Source organism: Notolepis coatsorum (genome assembly GCF_963971535.1).
Source record: "Notolepis coatsorum genome assembly, chromosome: 17".
Taxonomy (NCBI): domain Eukaryota; kingdom Metazoa; phylum Chordata; class Actinopteri; order Aulopiformes; family Paralepididae; genus Notolepis; species Notolepis coatsorum.
The window spans coordinates 46,027,102-46,046,356 of record NC_140181.1 but is presented as its reverse complement, the minus strand read 5'-3'; the positions used below and the strand labels follow the sequence as shown (position 1 = coordinate 46,046,356).

At 41.3% G+C, this 19,255-nt stretch overlaps 1 protein-coding gene across 1 annotated transcript in view; it reads left to right on the top strand.

Moving 5' to 3' along the window:
* The window catches only part of LOC311243900 (uncharacterized protein), an 89,133-nt gene that overhangs the window by 5,259 nt on the left and 64,619 nt on the right, over positions 1-19,255 (top strand). The window contains exon 2 of the mRNA XM_084333282.1: positions 12,331-12,468. Within this exon, the coding sequence (XP_084189408.1) occupies positions 12,362-12,468 (107 nt within the window). The 5' untranslated portion in view covers positions 12,331-12,361. The remainder of the gene's footprint in view (positions 1-12,330; positions 12,469-19,255) is intronic.

Below are 19,255 nucleotides of genomic sequence, written 5' to 3'. Positions count from 1 at the left end.
AGATGGCCATAAAAAAAGAAAATACAAGAAAATACAATAAAACGTAATATAACACAAGCTGTACTCAATGTAAATAAACAGAAAAACAAGGTGAATTCAAATACAATTATATAGGATACAGTGTGTTTTGTCTCAGGTGCCATGCCTTCTCCAAAAATCCTGCAAAACCAAAGATGTCCTCCACAAAAAAACAACTCAACATACAGCTCTCAGACTGCCAAAACAAATCTGGGTTTATAATTTGAATTTTTGCAAATAAAGCTCTCCTCAAAGTAGTGTACAAAGGGCAATAAAAAACAAAATGATATTCATCCTCCACAACTCCCAGATCACACAGAACACACAACCGCTCCTCCTCAGGTTTACCCTGGAATCTACCCACTTCCACAGCCAATGGCAGGGTGCCAGACCTCAACTGGGCACACAGAGACCTCCGTCTTCTCTTTAAGTTTAACATTACATAAGGTTCAGTAAAATACTCATTTTTAATTGCAATATATTTTCTAAGTTTAGGTTTTTTCAAAATCTCCACCTTCCACTTATCCTGATGGATTGTTGATAATTTTGTTTTAATTATGTGAACCTTACACTGCAAATTGTTCATAAAAATCATACTCAAGTCAGTAGAAGAAAAAATCATAGACATCTCTCTTGACCAGGGATGACAGTGTGCTCTGTCCCAATTAAAAATCTTTTTAGTCACCCTGCCATTTGGCAGCTGGACCAGGCGGTTCCATAACCTCACCATTTCACCTTTTTGCTTGACCAAGCAAGAATCCCACCCCATGTCCCCTTCTATAGCCCCTTTTGGTGTATATTTATGGACTCCTAAAAAATATCTTATGGCCCGGTTCTGGATCGCATTACATTCAGGTGCATCATCAAAACCCCATACTCCAGCAGCATAAAACAAAACAGAACCCACCATTGAATCAAATAATTGTGTAAATGTTGAAAACCCAAGGTCAGTGCACACTTTCATTTTACTCAACACGCCCCCTAGCGCCCTTCCTGCTGACTCAGACATTATTTTCCTTCCTTCTATGAAGCACATGTACTCATTAAAGGTGAAACCAAGATATTTATAAGAATATAATAAGAATAAGAATAAGAATAAGAATGTAATAATGTAAAGGGTCGCCATCGAAAACTTGAATGTCTCTTTTAGGCAAGAATGAAAGAGACTGTTGTTGAACTAGCAAAGCTGTTATTCATTTTGTTTCTCAAACAGTGATTATGTTACTGTTGCTGATTGATTGTTGTGGTGCAGGGTGAATGCTTTGGTGCTGAATCCGTGGCTGTGCTTGAGTGCTCTGTAATGACCTTTGACCCTTGACCCCTGCGTGTCTTGACAATTCGGGTTGTGGTTGTAGATTCTGAGCTGTGTTTGTAGCAGGTAAAAAGGTTTGTGCTTCAGCACTGAGTGTTTGAACATTCCTTTGTCCTTTTCGGAAGTAAGAGCTCATGCCATTAGAATTGACAGACATATTACTCTGCACAATTTAGAGACCGCCAGACCAAAATGGCTTTTATGATGTGTGCTTGGCTGGGAATGGGGGTTTGAAAAGATTCTTATTGGGGATTGGAACACGGATATGCAACAAAAAGATGCACCGTCTTCAAATCCTTCAATAGGTTTTGTGATCTGCACGGCCTCAGCCAGCTAATCACCCAACCCACACGTGTATGAGAGTCAACTCAGACTACCATTGACCTCATCCTGACCTTGGACAAGTCTAAGATCTCCAATAAAGGGGTTATAGCGTGCGGGTTAAGTGATCATTATATGATATTCTGTACCCGCAAAAAGCTAAAACAAAAGGCTGGCTGTCACAAAACTGTCACATCTAAAGACCTCAAAACCTACTCTAGCGAGGCCTTTAACCTTGAACTGGAGAGCCTGGACTGGTCAGATTAACTCAATGGTACACTGGTTGAAGAAACATGGCTTGGTTTCAAAACCAAATTTTCAACAATACTAAACAACATGGCCCCCCTAAGAACCACCAGGGTAAAAAATCGCTGAGCCGTGGATGCACACTGAAATACTGACCGCTATGAAAACCAGAGACAAAAAATTCTCTGAGTTTCGTAAAAGTCAGTCAAAGCTTACCAAAAGCAAGAGCAGTGAACTCCAAGCCCACGCGACTGAACTCAAACTGGAAAGAAACAGACTAAGAAATGACGTAAACTCCATGATCAAAACAGCAAAAAAAATATTCTATCAATGACTAAACTGAGAAACAAAAACAAACCACGTGAACTTTGGAAATTACTCAATAATCAACTAGGCTCAGGGTGCGATCCACGGGGGGAGCTCGGTCCGCTATAGCTCCCCTAGATCAGACATCAGCTCCCCTGGGGGTCTCTAAAGCTCCCCTGGGGGTCTCTAAATTACTGAAAATAAATGCTACTTTTGCCATGCATTTCTAATTTTTCTGTAATTTTCTGTATCATCACCGTGTATAATAATAAACGTATGCTATTTTGGATGTATGATTAATGATTTGCGCACTAATTCACACGTAATATGGCAACATGCATGCTATTCTTGCAATTACCATTCGGAGCGCGGCGGCGCTGCAGCCTGCACGCACGCACGGTACAAATCAAACTTGACCCACTTTGTAACCTGTGGCTGTGAGTGACTTGTTGACACAGTGATCGTTTTGACAGCCAGTAAATAAGGTCACTCAGGAATGCATAATGTCTAAACGAAAACAAGTAAGCCTAACCAATTTTGGTTTCACGAAGACAGTGAAGCTGACAGAGCAGCAGGAGGCGGGCCGCGGGATCATACAGGCAACGCCGTTACAATTACACCTGCTTGGTGCTGCTCCGGTGGGGACTATTATTAGTATTACAACGCCCGGTGACCGTGCCGTGGAAGCCCAGACGGCCGGACCTCAACAAGTGAGTTGTCTAGTATTATGTGTTCTGTAGTTACTGAAACTGATTGAATATATGACAGGATTCAAGAGGTTTATTTGTCACATACATACACAAGGCCTACAGGCTGCGATCACAGTATACTCCAACAGTCCGCGCGCCGCGCACCCCCCCCCCCCCCCCCCCCCCCGCAAAAAAGAATTATCTGGCTCACCCAAAGACCATGCTATGGTTCGCACACTGTCTAGGCTGCAGTAAAAAACTTAAAACCAGATTCTCAAACATAAACATAAAGACGGACAACACGCTCATCACAGACGAGCTGGATGTAGCCAATTACTTAAACATCTTCTTCACAAACATAGCCACAACACTGGTAAACAAACTACCCTCCCACTCAGGGCATTATGGGGTTGAACACATAGTAGCATACTACAAGAACCTAGGGGTCCACAAAGATGACTTCAAACTGGAACAGATGAGGTACTCAAAAAACTGAGCGCCCTCCAACCGAACAAGGCCACTGGCCATGACAACATCCCCTCCAAATTCCTCAGAGACTCAGCACCGCCATCACACACATAATAAACCTCTCCATAAAACAGGGACACGTCCCCAAGGACTTCAAAATTGCGAGAGTAACACCCCTGCACAAAAAGGGCAGTAAATTAGACCCTGGCAACTACCCCCTGTTTCTATCCTTACCTCCATCTCGAAAGTCATGGAAACATTTTTATACAAACAGGTCGAAAAGTACCTCGCGAAAAAAAATCTAATCTACGAATTCCAATCTGGCTTCAGAACATCCCACTCCACTGACACATGCCTTCTCTATTTAAACGACCACATCAAACACGAGGTGGACGCGGGCAAATACTGCGGCATGGTCATGCTGGACCTACAAAAGGCCTTCGACACTGTCAATCACACCATTCTGTTTGACAAGCTAAAAGCAATTGGTTTTGATAGTCTATCAGTGAGCTGGATGCAATCCTACCTGGAGGGGAGAGAACAGAGGGTGGAGGTAAACGGTACCCTATCCCCCCCCTCACAGTGAGCTATGGTGTTCCACAAGGAAGCATACTAGGACCGCTACTATTCCTAATTTATGCAAATGACATGTCGTCAGCTTGTGACTGCAACTTGGTCCTGTTTGCGGACGACTCAGCCCTGCTGGTCTCTGACAAGAACAAGTTACAGGTTGAAAAAACCCTCAGCTCAGAACTAGGCAAAATCTGCATATGGCTCGCTGATAACAAACTATCATTACACATGGGCAAAACAGAGTCCATTCTCTTCGGTTCAAATAACAAACTCAGCAAGACCGACGGCTTCTCAGTTACAGTGGGTGACAATATTGTCACAAGGAAAGAAGAAATTACCTACCTGGGTTCCATCCTAGAGGCAAATCTTTCCTGTGACAAAATGGCATCCAATGTAATAAAAAAAAAGTCAACCAACAAACTCGATTCTTGTACCGGATCTCCTCTCTGGTAAACAAGAATACCCTGAAGACTCTGGCAGGAGCACTCATTCAAGGGTACTACGACTATGCTTGCACCTCATGGTACCAAAGCACCTCAAAGGCGCTAAAAACAAAATTACAAACATCTCAAAACAAATTGGTCAGACTACTGCTTGATCTTACTCCTAGAACCCACCTCACCCCTGCCCACTTTGACAAACTAGGATGGCTTAGAGTAGACGACAGAGTACAGCAACTTGCAATGGGCCTGGTCTACAAGACTGTACTAGTACTACTAGTATGGTTGTCAATATTCCAATGTACAGTTTTGCTTGTTTGTACAGTGTTTCCACCCCCCCCCCCCCATCCAATGTAAATTACCTAGTATGGTTGCCAATATCCCAATGTACAGTTTTGCTTGTACAGTTGTACAGTGTTTCTCCCCCCAATCCTCCCACATGAACATGCCATACTTTCCAAACATTCAACCACTGCACGAGCTCCCCTCGTTCAAACTAGTTGATTTCAATTTCCCCACCGAAAGTTTACGTCGCTCACGAGCGTCGGCTACCAAACCGTCCGTCTCTCTCGTCAACGAGCCCAGACAGCCTTTCCGTAAACTGTCAACCCGTGAAAAGGAATGAAATTCCATAAGAACACTCCCATTAGCGCACACACACACACCCCCGTGAGAACGCCCACCACCTAAAGTGACAGTACACCTAATAATACAACACAAAAGATAATACTGAGACCTCCATTACGGCGCCTACAGTAACCTTAACCACACTGTTACCATAAACTAACGCTAACCTCTTACCATAAACTAACCCGCACTTTCTATCTTAACCACAACTGTTAATAGTTAAAAGTGTGAAATAGATTTTGTCACCTGAAAGGGCTATCGACAGGCAACAATTAATTCGATATATATATTGTATTACAAAATATGCACACCCAAGCCACTAGTGGTCGCCAAAGTGCCGGTGGGCAATTCATCCTGAAGAGGGCCCACATAAGGGCCCTTGCAAGGTAAGATGTTTTAAAAACTTTGACCATATAACTATTCTAGTTGAACAGACAACCCCATATATTTTGGTTTTGGGTGACACTTGGCTTGGAGAGAATATTGATAACTCAGATTTGGCTCTTTGTAATTATAATGGACCGTATAGGCAAGGGTGGGGGAGTAGGAATTGATGTCATGTCTAGTCTTCCAGTGACGATTTTAAATGCTGTCTCTCTCCCAAAGTGCTTTGAGTTTCTTGCTTTAACGGTTCAACGTGGTCTTGATTCTATGACTGTGGTAGGAGTGTACCGTCCTCCATCAGCACATCCAGATACTAAGCTGCTTTAGTGAACATGCTTTCTGAATACTCTGTTGATGAGTTGCTTGTAATGGGCGACCTACATTTGAATTGGCTGAGTGATGTTTCTTTGCAGCTGAAAGATTTAATGTGTGGCCTAAACTTAAGCCAATTGATAGTAGCACCAACTAGGCCAAACCTCAAAGATCACTAAGTCCACTCTGATATACCTTATTTTCACTAAGGTTGATAAATATCCTTCTAGTGGTGTTTTTGAGCTAGGTGTAAGGAAGTCAGGGTCTCAAGTGGTGTCAAAGAGGAATTTTTAAAACTTTGATACAGAGAGGTTTATGGGTGACATAAATGTCATGTCTGAGCCTGAGGTTCAGGTGGCCTTGTACTCACGTATAGACTCATTTAATGCTGTAGTAAATAGACACGTTCCATTCAAGAGGGTTCGCATTAAGGACAGAGTCACACCATGGTTCAGCCCTGGGTTCTCTCCAGTGTTTAGGGATAGGAGTGAATGAATGAATGAAACTTTATTTAACAGATTGCAGAATGGGTACAATACAGTACGGCTCAATACACACAATTGTTAAGGGGATGCAGACCTGAGAAAGACGTTTGTCTTGTTTACATCAGGGTCTTGTGCTCGGCGCTCTGGTGACTCAACACTGGCTTGCCTTTCATCTCACTATATGTCTTGTGTGTATTTATGTGATAAATAAACCTCTTGAATCCTTTCGTCAGATTAGGAACAAGTGTACAAATGCTGTAAGAAAATCAAAAACAGACTATTACCTTATTCTAGTTACAAATGCATATTCTAATCCTGCAACATTTTGGAATGCAGTAAATGTAAACAAAAACAAATCTTCCAATTCCCCTCCCACCCATATTTAATTCAACAACCATGAGATCTCTGATAAGAATGCCATCTGTCAGTTATTTAACCAGCATTTTGCTGAGACAGGACTTCTTTTTGGCAGACGTATAACTGGGTCTCTTTCAGCTGCTGCAACTGATAGTCAGGGTCAAATGTCTCCTCATTGAAATTTTTCTCTCATCCCATTTACACTTGATGAGGTTTATCACGCAGTAGTAGCATTAGACAACTGGTGAAGATGGCCTGGAGCAGTGGTCACCAACCTTTTTAAGCCCAAGATCACTTTTTTTTGGTGGAGGCAAGATCTACCTATTGAAGCGTTGAGAGAAAAAGTCAGCCAAGATTGTACTTTAAACTAAATTACTTTTATTTGCCTGTATTCTAATTACATGCAATGCTTTGGTCCAACATTAAAACGTCCAAGTAGAACTGTAATATGTACTTTTTCAGTCAGTGCTAAGTGCAGTCATCTTATGCAGCATCACTTTTCACATCAAAACAAAAGTAGAACTGTAATGTGGACCTTCTCCTATTAACATTGCCAAACATATTTACAATTAGCATTTTATAAAGTAGAACTGTAATATGTACTTTCTCAGTCAGTGCTAAGTGCAGTCCTCTTATGCAGCATCACTTTTCACATCAAAACAAAAGTAGAACTGTAATGTGGACTGATATTATTAACATTAGAACATGCTAATTGTAAATATGTTTGTCAAAGTAGAACTGTAATATGTACTTTCTCAGTCAGTGCTAAGTGCAGTAATCTTATGCAGCATCACTTTTCACATCAAAACAAAAGTAGAACTGTAATGTGGACTCTCGGGGAAAGATAATTTTTCCTTTTTTTTTTTCCTTTTTTTTCCCCGGGAAATATCTACAGGGAAGGTCTCAAAGATCGACCAGTTGATCACGATCGACGGGTTGGTGAATGGTGACCACTGGCCTGGAGGCTTACTTGATCAAACTGGCTGCTCTAGTTATTACTGAGCAGTTGACTTGCATATTTAATATCTCTGTTGCCTCTGGTAAGCTTCCTCCTTGAGTGGAAATCGGCTAGCGTACTCCCACTACATAAGGGCGGTGAGAGAGTTAATTTAGTATAGACCCATCTCTGCCCTTTTTGGCAAAAGTATTGAGTCACTAGTAAACAATCAGTTCAAACATTTTCTTTCAATTAACTCAGTGCTTAGTAGGGGCAGGCACGTGCACACATAGAGGCCAAGGGGTGCTTGAGCACCTGCCTTTTTGAGCCTCATCAAAAAAGTGCCCTTTTTTATTTTTTTTTATTTTTATTTTTTTATCGTTACGCATATAGACTGCCCTTCCAACTGAAAAATGTCAGGATAGAATCAAAATATTAGGTAAAGAGGGAGAGATGCCCCATATTCCATTGCAGTTTGCACGGCCTCCTCAGCGTGCCTCTCCGTGGATCTATATATTTTATGCATAGCGTGGGTGGTGATGATGATGATGATAGAAACCGCTGTGGCGCATACAGTTGAATGCTGGTATTACACTCATTGAGGGACACGAAGAAGTCAAGTCCGATGGGATTTGGGAATCTCAAATACAAATCGGGATTGGAATAAAAAATGCATTTATATTAAACAATACAGAATATACAGCACTATTTGATCACCAAAACCCCCCAAAAAGCATAAAAAGGGGGCCCCCCACCCGAAAAGGGCCCTTAAAAATCGTGCTTGCGCGCTCGGATAATATATACACACAAGTGTAGTGCCCTTTTCAGCCTTTGAGCACCTGCCCCTCTAAAGTCCTGTGCACGTCCCTGAGTAGGGGTGTAACGATTCCACCTCACAACGATTCGATTCGATTACGATTCTTCAGGCAACGATTCAATGCATCATGAAATCTCTTCATTTGATCACGATTCGATTCGATACATTTTCTATCAGTTAATTCCCCAAAACATTTTGAATACACAAATGTGGCTGGGGGAACTGATTCACTCAGCATGAATGGACTATAGGTCAATAAAAACAATACACACAAAAAACCATTAAAAAAAATTATTTTTTAATTTTGATTAATTTAGATTATAATCGATTCTAACATTCAAATCGATGCATCGAATCGAACACATTAGAATCGATGCATTTCGATTAATCGATGCATCGTTACATAGTGCTTAGTCCTCATCAGTCTGGTTTTAGAGGGTTAAAAGCCTAATTGTATTTTTTATTTAGTTAATAAATGTCTTGTTGTAATTCCTTATATACCTAATGTAGCGCATCTTCTTGAAGCAGATTCAGCTTTTTTTGCTCTGATTTGACTTCAGTTTAATTGCATTGTTATACTGTTCACATGTGTGGTGCCATCAGTCATATATAAGTAAAGATAAAGTTTGAATGACTTACTGAACTGGTTTAATTTCACACCACACTGCTTGTTTGTTATTTCAGCACCAGGCACTGTCCACCGACTTTTTTCATGTTGAGCAAGCGCTACATTGCACCTCGCTGCCTACCTGTTATTCACTCTCAACACGGATAAAACAAAGTATAATAAGCATTCTTTAGGTTGTGGTAGTTTCTCTATTTGGACATTATAGCTAACATCTAGCCTAGTTGGCCAGAATAATTTTTTATTTAATTCTTTTGAAAATAATCTGAGGGGCCAGATATTATTGCTGGCGGGCCAATTTCGGCCTGCGGGCCGCCTATTGCTGACCTGACTCTAGTGCATCTAGGTTTTGGCAGTAAAGACAATGGTGTAACGGTCAGGAGGACACAGGAATGGATTCCTGAACTGTATTCGTGGTCCAGCAGGATGTATTTGCACAGTTCAATATTCGGTACACATTCCTTTAGCGGTTGTTGAGAGTAAATTAGTTTGATTATGGCCCCTATGATGTCATCTATACCTGCATCACTGTACATATTAATACTATAACTCTTTTAGACTATCACAACTGCAAGCAGGCAGGCTACACAGTATATGACTATATACTGACGGACAATCTATATACTGAAAAGACACTTTTTATGCCACTGTGCATGGGAATTAATATGAAATGCTGATGTGAATGTCTCTTTCCTCTGAATAAAAAAATACTATAACTCTGTACATGCATCTAATTGGCACTATTACTCAGTACAAATTTATATAATATAGACTCAGTTTAATCACCTGTACATTGTATATTACTATTGCACTTTACTGTTATTTTTGCACTCTGGTTGGATGCCAAACGTCTTTTTGTTGTACTGTACTGACGATACATTTTTATCTAAATCTAAATCTCATAGTTAAGCCCCGGGGGGGGGGGGGGGGGGGGTGTACAGGCATGGGCAGGGTAATAGAATGTAGTAAATACATGTAGGCAATAGAATGTAGGCAATAGAATTATAGTACAACTAAAAATAAGCAGTGTAATAAACGGTATAATTAACTCTGAATATGAGAATATGAGCAAGTAAACAGTGTAATCAAAGGTGCAGATGAGGGTCTGTATGCCCTATCTGTTATATTATATGTTATAATAAATAAGGTTGTCATGGGGCATAAGTAGGATGCGTCATTCACACACCACTCTATGTATAATAACATCTTGCTGGCAAAGAATTGTGGATTGTGTTCTCTGAGTTGTAATGGTTGCCCTGGCATTTCATGCTAGCCAAACATTTAGCTTAGGCTTTTGGCATTGTTTGTATCTTACATGCTGGTATGCTGGTAAACCCCATGCACAGCAGACAAACACATTCTGTTGAATAATAACATGTTATGTTTATTTAAATTGTTTAGCAAATACCCTGTTTTGTCTCTGTGCTCACACTTGGTTCATTGTAGAATCTCTGGCTGCCCAACCAGAACTGGGAGAGGCCAAAGCCTTTTCTGGAGGGGGGATCCGGAAGGTACCAAGTGTGGTACAGAGGGGGGTTTTCATAATGAGAAGGGAATAGACTTATGAAGTGCCCTAAACACCTTTAGTGTTTTGTGATGGTAGGTCAGTATGGAGTGATGTATCCATGTTGTACAGAATTATTTAAGGTGTAAAATAATGTCTGTATTGCTTAGGGGTGTAAAGGTACTCGTATCCGTACTAGGGGTGGGGGAAAAAATCGATACGTAGTAGTATCGCGATACTTTGCGTGGCGATACTGTATCGATACAGGGACGCCAAGTATTGATATTTAATTATTTATAAAAAAATTCGTTTTTTTCTTTTTTGTATAAGGAAGTTGCATTCAGATTGGAATATGACTGTAATACAAACAGTTCAGTTTGTCAGGTACATGCCACACAGATTAGTGTTTACATCTGTCTGCTTGAGAAAATACCATGTTCTGCAATAAAAATGATTGAAGTGAGATGAACAGACTGAACTTTATTTGATTAGATAAAACATGTTGACAAAGTTTTACTTTGCAGTTGAAAAAAGGTAATAAATCTCAATATATTAGGGATGTCCGATATTATCGGCCTACCGATATTGGCATTAAAATGTGATATCGGAAAATATCGGTATCGGTTTTCAAACTTTTTTTAAAAACATTTCTATAACCTTTATTTACCCAGGCAAGCAAGTAAGAACAAATTCTGATTTTATTTATTGTCAAAAGTATGCATAATATAATGTTAATGTAATGTTAATTACCTGAAATTATTCAGTTTTTTGGGGGGGGGGGGAAACCCTGCATATATCGGTATCGGTTGATATCGGTATCGGAAATTAAGAGTTGGACAATATCGGTATATCGGTTCGGTATCGGTAAAAAAGCCAATATCGAGCATCCCTACAATATGTCGCAATATTAATATCGCAATACTCACCATATCGCAATATAGTTAGTATCGCAATACTATCGTATCGTGAGGCCTCTGGTGATTCCCACCCCTAATCCATACCGAATCCGTTTCAGTGTGTACCGTACCGTACCGAACGGTTGTGTAGTGTACCGAACAAATACAACGGTATGTTAACCACTAACGACTGCCCACTGGGGGCTGTTTTCTTCACAATCTAATATAATTATTATTATATATATATTTTTTACAAGTCTATTATTAATTTCAATATAGAATATTTGTTAACAGCCCTACAAGTACAATTAGTTACGGCACACTACATCACCCGTGAGTGGAACATGGAAAGCCAAACTTTCCCCCCACTGTACCGAAAACCCGTACCGAACCGTGACTGTAAAACGTACCGAACAGTGGTTTTGTGAACCATTACACCCCTAGTATTGCTTAATTGATTGATTGTAATTTTGGTTTGTCTCTGTAGGAGGAGCTTCCAGGATAAAGCCTGGGATAGAAGCTCCTCTCAGGGGGAAGAGAAAGTAGAAGGAGAAGTAGAAGTAGGCTTTGAAGAGAGACACAGCCTTGCTGGAACTAGTTCTCATAGCCAAGGGCCTAGTTGTTGTGTGATATTTAGTTTGTATGTAAAGTTGAATAGTTTTGTATTTTTGCTCTTATTTTCAAATGGAATTTCTTTATATGTAAATGCTATGTTATTGTAATTAGTTTGGCTGCAGCCTGTTTTTCCACTGGTGAACAAAAGGAGAAAATAAAAACAAACCACCGGGTGATGATGACCTTCCTCAGACTCTATTGTTCCACCGCTTAGCCACATCCTAACAATGGTCAATAACAAATAAATATACAGTGATATAAACAGTTACCATCCAACAATCTAAATATACCGTGATATACATTTTATATCCATACCCCCCCCCCATATTGTATCACTTGTGCTATAAGCTTTGAATAAACCTTTTTTTTATTTAAATTTTCTTTATATATTTGTACAGAAAGACGACAGACACTGAAGTCAAACGCCTGATGGAAGAAGAAGCTGAGGACAAGGTGGAGGAGAGGAGGACAGAAGAGAGGAATGATAACATGGAAGGTCCTCCTACTAAAGAAAACACGGATGAGTCAGCAGAAGGGTGAGAACGTTCTTTCATCTCAAGATAATCTGTTGATATCCTAGAGTTCCATAGTAAGTACCTTTTTAATTCCTAAAGCACATTTTAAACAAAGTGATGGCACTATAAATAAAACACAGTAAAACATGGTAAAAAAGAAAGCAATACATATACGACAAATACGATTAAACAAGTACGTTTACAAGTAAATATACAACATGAAACCGAGTAGGTGTGAGATCAGACTATCCAGGCTAAAAAAGTCCAGTTTAAGAGCTAAAAGGCCTGGCAAACAGGTCAGACATCAGGTAGGTTTATAACCTGGTAAACAGGTAGGTTATTAACCTGGTAAACATGTAGGTTTATAACCTGGTAAACGGGTAGGTTTATAACCTGGTAAACAGGTAGATTATTAACCTGGTAAACAGGTAGGTTTATAACCTGGTAAAGAGGCAGGTTTATAACCTGGTAAACATGTAGATTATTAACCTGGTAAACAGGTAGGTTATTAACCTGGTAAATAGGTAGGTTTTTAACCTGGTAAACAGGTAGGTTATTAACCTGGTAAACATGTAGGTTTATAACCTGGTAAACGGGTAGGTTTATAACCTGGTAAACAGGTAGATTATTAACCTGGTAAACAGGTAGGTTTATAACCTGGTAAAGAGGCAGGTTTATAACCTGGTAAACATGTAGATTATTAACCTGGTAAACAGGTAGGTTATTAACCTGGTAAATAGGTAGGTTTTTAACCTGGTAAACAGGTAGGTTATTAACCTGGTAAACATGTAGGTTATTAACCTGGTAAACGGGTAGGTTTATAACCTGGTAAAGAGGCAGGTTTATAACCTGGTAAACAGGTAGGTTATTAACCTGGTAAACAGGTAGGTTTTTAACCTGGTAAACAGGTAGGTTTATAACCTGGTAAACAGGTAGGTTATTAACCTGGTAAACATGTAGGTTTATAACCTGGTAAACAGGTAGGTTTATAACCTGGTAAACAGGTAGATTATTAACCTGGTAAACAGGTAGGTTTATAGCCTGATAAAGAGGCAGGTTTATAACCTGGTAAACATGTAGATTATTAACCTGGTAAACAGGTAGGTTATTAACCTGGTAAACATGTAGGTTATTAACCTGGTAAACGGGTAGGTTTATAACCTGGTAAAGAGGCAGGTTTATAACCTGGTAAACAGGTAGGTTATTAACCTGGTAAACAGGTAGGTTTTTAACCTGGTAAACAGGTAGGTTTATAACCTGGTAAACAGGTAGGTTATTAACCTGGTAAACAGGTAGGTTTTTAACCTGGTAAACAGGTAGGTTATTAACCTGGTAAACATGTAGGTTATTAACCTGGTAAACGGGTAGGTTTATAACCTGGTAAAGAGGCAGGTTTATAACCTGGTAAACAGGTAGGTTATTAACCTGGTAAACGGGTAGGTTTTTAACCTGGTAAACAGGTAGGTTTATAACCTGGTAAACAGGTAGGTTATTAACCTGGTAAACATGTAGGTTTTTAACCTGGTAAACAGGTAGGTTTATAACCTGGTAAACAGGTAGGTTATTAACCTGGTAAACATGTAGGTTATTAACCTGGTAAACGGGTAGGTTTATAACCTGGTAAAGAGGCAGGTTTATAACCTGGTAAACAGGTAGGTTTATAACCTGGTAAAGAGGTAGTTATATAGTCGTACTGGCGAATCTTGTCTCGCTCTTTTGCCTATCGAGATATACCTCATCTCCAGTACCTACTGTACTACATGAACGAAAACAAAACACCCTTGCACTTGACCAGGCCCCGCCCCAGTGACCTCCCTATAAGTCACCAGGCGTGGTCACACTCGCCCTTCCTCTTTTTCGTTTTCCATCATGGCGGTTGCAATGCACCCTGTGTAACTAGCATTTATGAAGTGTAAAGAGAAATTGAACAATGCCGGAGATTTGCCAGCCCCTGGAATCTTCTCGGCATGTTCCAACGGCGCTCGTATGGGTTCTGCGGTCCTGCAGCTGGATGCATCTCGATGCATCTCTGCGTCGGGCCTGTACTGGGGTTTCCTCGTCTTGTTGACAGCAGACAGAGGGACGTCACGCAATGTGTAGCTATCGGGCTAACTCGCGTCCAGGTAGGATCTGCGCCACTAGGCATAACAATGCTGGCGTTGGTGATGCTGCTCGAGTTGTCCCGGGAGACAACCGAGTTGTGTATTGGCGCAAGGGGCAGGATATCTGGGTAAACGTTGTTGTTTTCCCGGTTATCCTGGAGCACGCGGCTAACGCTATGCTATTTGCTGGGTTACTGTTTCTATTTTGATTCCCCGCTGAGTAGGGATGACCCCCGGACCCCGGTTTTAAACGGGAACCGCTACTATATTAGAAAATACCGGAGTATTTATAAGCTCCAACGTCATCGGTACTGCTATCGATACTCTAGAGAAATTATTATTATTATTATTTAAAAGTTGCGAACTATCTCTCCTTTCTCTGTCTCTGCACGAGAAGCGAGCCGCGGCGAGTCATTATTACACACACACACCCCTCGCGAGTCGCTACACATACGGGTACTTCTTATTATACATACGGGTACTCCTTAGCGTTCCTCCTTAGTGCTGTCCCCGACGCCCGTGCTGAAGCGCGCTGCACACAGACGGCTCTGCCTCTGCATGCACTGAGTCGTGAGCGAAGCGTTCTAAAGTATGGATATACTTTACAAGGGTCAATGCCGACAACGCACGTTGCCACAAGTGCAACAAAACATTTGCCAGTAAGGGTGGCAATACGAGCAATCTATCAAAACATGTGTTGGCAAAACACGATATTAGTGTGCAGAAATGCGCCGTATTTGACTGCCTTGCGCGCACTGTTCCATCTGCATCCACGTCCACTGCAGCCGGTAAGCCAAGATACGGAGTTTCCTAGGCTAATAACGAATTATTACAAATAGGCTAATAAACAAAATAATTGTTTAGCTACAAATACTACAATCTAAAAACGTTTTATAGATCGTCAAGCTGAGGCGTCAGCCACCAATGTGTCCCAGGCCAGTGAGCCCACCACACATCCTCCCTCTACCTCCACCACCCAAAGTCCTTTCTCCCTAGCAGCTAGAGGAATGATGACAGAGGATAGGGTGAACGAGTGTCACAGGGCTGTGACAAAGTTTGTTGTCAAAGGCCTGCACCCATTCTCTACAGTGGAGTCCAAGGGCTTTAGGTAACAACTAATCATTCAGTGTATATCGTTTTTTTTATACATAGTTGTCTAACTTGTCTGTTGTTGTTGTTGTTGTTGTTGTTGTTATAAGTTATTATTGAAGCAGCTATTCCCACCACTCCACACAAATTTACAATAATTCAATCATTTCTAATCTTTACTGTAGGGAGATGACTAATGCTCTCAACTGCAAATATACCCCTCCCTGCAGGAATGTCCTCAGTAACACACTGATTCCTGCCTGGTATAATGTTGAAAAGGCCAATGTTATCACAGAGCTTAAAGATGTGCCAAAGTTAGCCTTTACATCGGATGGGTGGACCAGCTTAACTCAGGACCACTACTACTAAATAAAATAGAAAGTCACAAAATAGTTAATTTATCTGACTGCTTGTATTAATTGATAAAAAAGTAGCCATGTGCAGTAATATAGTTATATAAAAGAATAATAAAGCAATGTCGATTCTGTTCTTAATAATTTTTTTGCTAAATCAAAAAGAACCGATAAGAGTATCGATAAAGTACCGAACCGTTAAGCAGTATCGATAAGAGTAGTAGTATCGATAAAATCCTAACGATACCCATCCCTACCGCTGAGAGATGTCTTTTTAAAAGGTCTTCCCTCCTCTTAACCATTCATGCTGACGGTCAATCGGTGTCTACTGTTGGGAGTATTGCAGGGATTTGTTTATTTTTTTCATGGGTGAATGGGCTGAGGTCTAGGGCTGGTGTGCTTTTTGTGAATATTATGAATGGTATGCGGGACTGGTTTTCTCTGGTCCGCATCCCCTTAACGTTGTGTGTATGGGCTAGCCCATTCTACAGTGTATTGGTGGTGTTTTTAGTTCATTTATTCATTAACCCCTTCATGGGTGCACACCACAGTGGAGGTTGCTGGTTGCAACCACCACTGGTGCTCTGCTCCGTGTTTATGAAGCAGGTGGCATCAGTCTTTTTCCTCTGGCATGTTGAAACAGTGCCCCGCCCGGCCGACGCCATGAGGTGGGTCGGCCCGGCGGATGGCTGGTGGGCTGTTAAGCCTGTACCGCCACGGTATAGAATTAGCAGCGGTTAGTAACTTTGTTCGCATTGCTGTTTATTTCTGTCAAAAATGGTGTCTGGTGGCGGGGCCATGAGGGCCAGCCAACGTCGAAACATCGCGTGAGGTTGTTGACGTTATTAGCTTTGACCTAGCCGCAAGCTATAACCGCAGGGAGGGCTAGGATGCTGTCAATGTTTGTTTACAGACATCTTGGTTGGATTGGTCTCCCTTTGAGGGGGTGAGAAGTTAAAAAGAATGTTTCCCTCCTCACGGCTCCCCTCTCCGCAGAGGATCTTTGGTCTTCCGCTGGAGCGCGGGCGGTATTGGACCTAGGCCCCACACCGCCTCACGCCGCGCAGCCAAAGGTGAGAGCACGGCCTCGCCAGCGGCTGTGGCGAGGCCCTCAACCGGCGGCCATGTTTCCCCCACCGGAGGTACCCTGGGCGTTAAGTCAACAGGTGTCCACAAGGCTGACAGCCTTGGCGGCCGAGGGATCGGCCACATTGGATGAGCACGGCCTGAGAAACCGTCGCCATCCTGCCGTGTGCAGCCCGCTCTCCGATCACTCCCTCCCCCAACACCAGCGGAAAAGGGGCTCTGATTTGTTTTCCTTTGGCTGCGGGCCGCAGGCCTTCAATGAAGCGCATGCGGCCCCACATTTCGCTTCTCATGGGGACAGGGGCTGACACCCAGTTGATGGCTGAGCCTGGGTCTCTCCATGAGAATGTTGTGCTGTCAAGTGGCTCCCATACCATAAGCTGTGTTTGGTTGAGCCTGGTGTTACGTCTGTCAACTACAAGTGTTGTCAGCAGGGGGGCTCGAGACCTTTTTTGAGGCAAACAGTGCAGGCTTCCCCGACCTCGCCTTCGCCCGGCCGGGTATCACGTTGGTGCCACGTTGGTGCATGATTTGGGTGGTAGTAATATCACTGCAGGGCTACGGTGTGTAGGAACCCATGGGGGCCTCACACCTTGCATGTCCAGCTGCAGAACAACTCCTCAGCCTGTTCTGAGGGGTGTTCAGTGGGGGAGCTTTTGTCACCTAGTATGATGTCAGTTGAACACTGTCAGGTGGGGGCCTGGTTCTCCTCCATAGACCTGTAGTATGCGTATTCGCATCTCCCATCCTAGGGCTTACCTACACAGTAAAATTCGCAGTGTCAAATTAACACTTAAAGAGTCGAATTTAACACTATTCCAGAGTGTATATGACTCCAACTACGAATAGTGTTAAATCGACTCTTGCTCCTGTGTTACATTTTTTGAGTTAAATTAACTCTAAATAGAGTACAAATTTAACACTCGCTTACACTGTATGGTGTTATTTAAATCGACTCTTGCTCCCGTGTTAAATTTTTTGAGTTAAATTAACTCTAATAGAGTACAAATTTAACACTCGCTTACACTGTATGGTGTTATTTAAACTTAACACTATAGGTTTAATAACACTTGAGAGTGTAATTATTATTCTCAGAAGTGTTGATAATTTACTCTTATGTGATAACAAATTAACTCTGATTGAGTTGAATTCCAATGCTCATTAACACTGCATTGAGTTATTAAAAGTTAACACTGAGGTCAAATAACTCTGCTGAAGTGTTGCCATTACACAGTACTGTGTTGATAATTTACTCACTAGTAGTGAAAAAACAGCTCTGCAAATAACACCCATTAACACTGCACAGTGTCAATGAAACCGGACACTATATTGGTGAAAATAAACCTCACTGGTGTTAATTTTACACTTAATTTACTCTTGTGAAATTGCATTTACATACAATATACATTAAAAAATCACAAGTTACCACAAAATGATTTCAACAATTTTATTGTTGGTCAGGTCAGGCAGGGTCAGGCAGGCTTATAAAAAAATAAAACATAAATATACATTGACCTCAGCAGGTCTGCATAAAGTGCAATATGGAACAATATACTTCACAGCTGATTTATACAACACCTTTACAACTATATAGGGTTGGGCATCGTTTGGATTTGAACGATTCCGGTTCAGATTTTTTTTGAAAATGTGTACATTTTTTCATACTATTCACATTTTCAGTTGACTTGATACAGTTTAATTTGGTTGCTGTACTGCAACTATGGTATTAATTAACAAAGTAAAAAAAAAATAAAAAATTAAGAATCGAAATGCAAATATGTTACTTCCGGTTCCAGAACCGGATGTTAGGAACCGGTTGCTATTAGAACCGGTTTTCGGTACCCAACCCTATTTACAACTCCGTCTGGATGCAGTAATAAAACAATCACATTAGCAGGTCTGCATAAAGTGGCAATATGGAACAATATACTTTGAGCAATCTGTCGTTCGATAATTCATTTGAATATCAAATGGTTTAAAGTAACACAGCTGATTTATATCCAAGACCTTTACAACTCCGTCTGGATGCAGTCTGACCTTAAAGGCATGGTAATGGTCATCAAAACACATGGTTTCCATCAGTTTTCCACAGAGCAATACACTGTCATCTTTCACAGCAATAGTCTTGATCTTACAAAACACAGGCATCTCAAATGCTACCTCAGTACAGATAATCAA